Source organism: Neofelis nebulosa, chromosome 8 (genome assembly GCF_028018385.1).
Source record: "Neofelis nebulosa isolate mNeoNeb1 chromosome 8, mNeoNeb1.pri, whole genome shotgun sequence".
NCBI classification, from domain to species: domain Eukaryota; kingdom Metazoa; phylum Chordata; class Mammalia; order Carnivora; family Felidae; genus Neofelis; species Neofelis nebulosa.
Window position 1 is genome coordinate 60,881,955 of NC_080789.1, and position 2,238 is coordinate 60,884,192.

The 2,238-nt window shown below is 38.5% G+C and overlaps 1 protein-coding gene across 1 annotated transcript; it reads left to right on the forward strand.

Annotated features, from left to right (window-relative positions):
• Positions 1-293: 293 nt before the first annotated feature.
• LOC131483832 (olfactory receptor 10C1-like) lies at positions 294-1,235 on the forward strand. The gene has a single exon (XM_058682219.1). It carries the CDS (start codon positions 294-296, stop codon positions 1,233-1,235), a length of 942 nt encoding a protein of 313 aa, XP_058538202.1.
• Positions 1,236-2,238: the final 1,003 nt, after the last annotated feature.

Genomic DNA, 2,238 nt, shown 5'->3' on the forward strand with positions numbered 1-2,238 from the left:
AAAAACAAAAATTAGATTATATAATTTAAAGCCATTGTTTTCTTTTAATTTTTGTGAAAACACCACAAGATCTAGAAAACAAAATCAGGAAGAAAACTGCATCTATTTTAATTGGGCATTTATTTAGAAATATTTATCAAAATAAATCCAAATGTTTAGGTTCTCACGTAGGACCATGGATCCTACGAGAGCTCCTTTGCTGGGGTTTGATAGGCAACCATGGTGGTCTGGATTCCCTTCAGGATTACCTGTCCTCTCTGTTGTCTCCACAGATGTCTGGCTCTGAGCCTACAATGAGTGGAAATCAGTCCCTCTGCACCAAATTCACATTTGTGGCTTTTTCCTCTCTAGCAGAGTTACAGCCTGTGCTCTTCGTTGTGTTCTTACTCATTTACTTGTTTACTGTGGGAGGAAACCTCATCATCATCTCCCTGATCTGGGTCTCCACTTCCTTACACACTCCCATGTATTTCTTCCTGGTTAACCTCTCCTTCCTGGAGATGTGCTACATCACCAGTGTGGTGCCTCAGATGCTGGTGCATCTGCTGATGGAGACCAAGACTATAAGTGTGGGTGGTTGTGCAGCTCAGATGTACACATTTGCCATCTTGGGACTGACAGAATGCTCCCTGCTAGCAGCCATGGCTTATGATCGCTTTGTAGCTATTTGTTACCCGCTGCGTTATACACTCTTGATGAGCCCTCGCATGTGTTTGATATTGGCTACAGCGTCTTGGACCACTGGGGTGGTGGTGGAGTCAGCCCAGATCACCTGGATCTTCAGTCTTCCCTTCTGCGGAACAGGAAAGATTCAGCACTTTTTCTGTGACATCATGCCTGTAATGAAACTGGCTTGTGTTGATACCTCCCACAATAGGATTGTGATGTTTGTTCTCTCCATGATCTTCATCATGACTCCCTGTTTGCTCATCTTGTGCTCCTACCTGCGAATTCTTGTAACCATCTTGAGAATCCCTTCAGCAGCTGGCAGACACAGAGCTTTCTCCACTTGTTCATCTCATATCTTGGTTGTTTCTCTGTTCTATGGCACTGCCTTGTTCACTTATATCCAACCAAAGACCGTACACACTCCAGAAACAGACAAAGCAACTGCACTCATGTACACAGTGGTCACCCCTGCTCTGAATCCTGTTATCTATACCTTGAGGAACAAGGAAGTAAAGGAAGCCTTTCAAAGGGTAACACAGAGGAATCCTCTTAGACAAATGGCCTAACCCAGCCATAGTGGATGAAACATATACTAATATACAGATAAGTTAGTTACCCAAGGTTTTATGATGCAATATACATTGTCCTTAAAGTATTTGTGCCATCCAACTAGGAAACACTTATGAATGTTGTACATTTTTTCAATGTGCTTAAGCAAAAGGGAACTATGTAGTAGGATCTTCAAAGTATTTATCTTTCGTTCACAAGCATTTCCTGTGTCCTGGACACTATTCATTTTTTCCTTCTCCATAAGTACTAGGATTAAGCTTGGTATCCTTTACACCACTTTACTGAGGAACTGAAATATTATTGTGGAGAATGTTAAAAATGAATAGGAAGCAATTAGCAGCTTTTTAGTGTCAAACATAGGCTGTTAGGATTTAAGTTCTTAAGTGGAGTACACTCCCTAATTACTTAGCTCTCTATACCTAAAAATCATGCATCTTAAATTATAAATTGTTAATAAATACTGTTGAGTGTTATACACTATAACACAACTCTAAGTATTTAAGGTAAGTGTTTAAAATGTCTAACTTGTAAATCCAGTGGCACCCTGATTCTTTATTCAAAACTAGATTCTTCCCTTGCTCTTATTCACTTAGTGTTTGGTTTTTCATATGAATCAAGTTTTAGAAAAACTTCTTCCTAGGTGACATTCATTCTTGTTACTCCCATTGTAAGCCTTATTTAAATGTATATGTTTGAATATAATTTCCTTTAGGAGCTGACCATTTATTCTAGCTAATTAGTTATATTATTCTTGACCCTGAATTATCAAGAACAGGACTCCCAAAATAAATAACTTTTAAACAAAAGCTGGTTTCTTATGGCAACTTTGGAGAAGTGAGGTGACCAAAATAATTTAAATGTTCAGTAATATTTTGTAGAAATTAGAGTTAACATTTTATTTTTATCTTAGTGTTTTCACCCTGTAGTCAAATCTTAATACCAGTGCAAGCAATTTATTTGGAAGGACTCAGAAGTGAGAAAATGATACAGGCAAGGGAA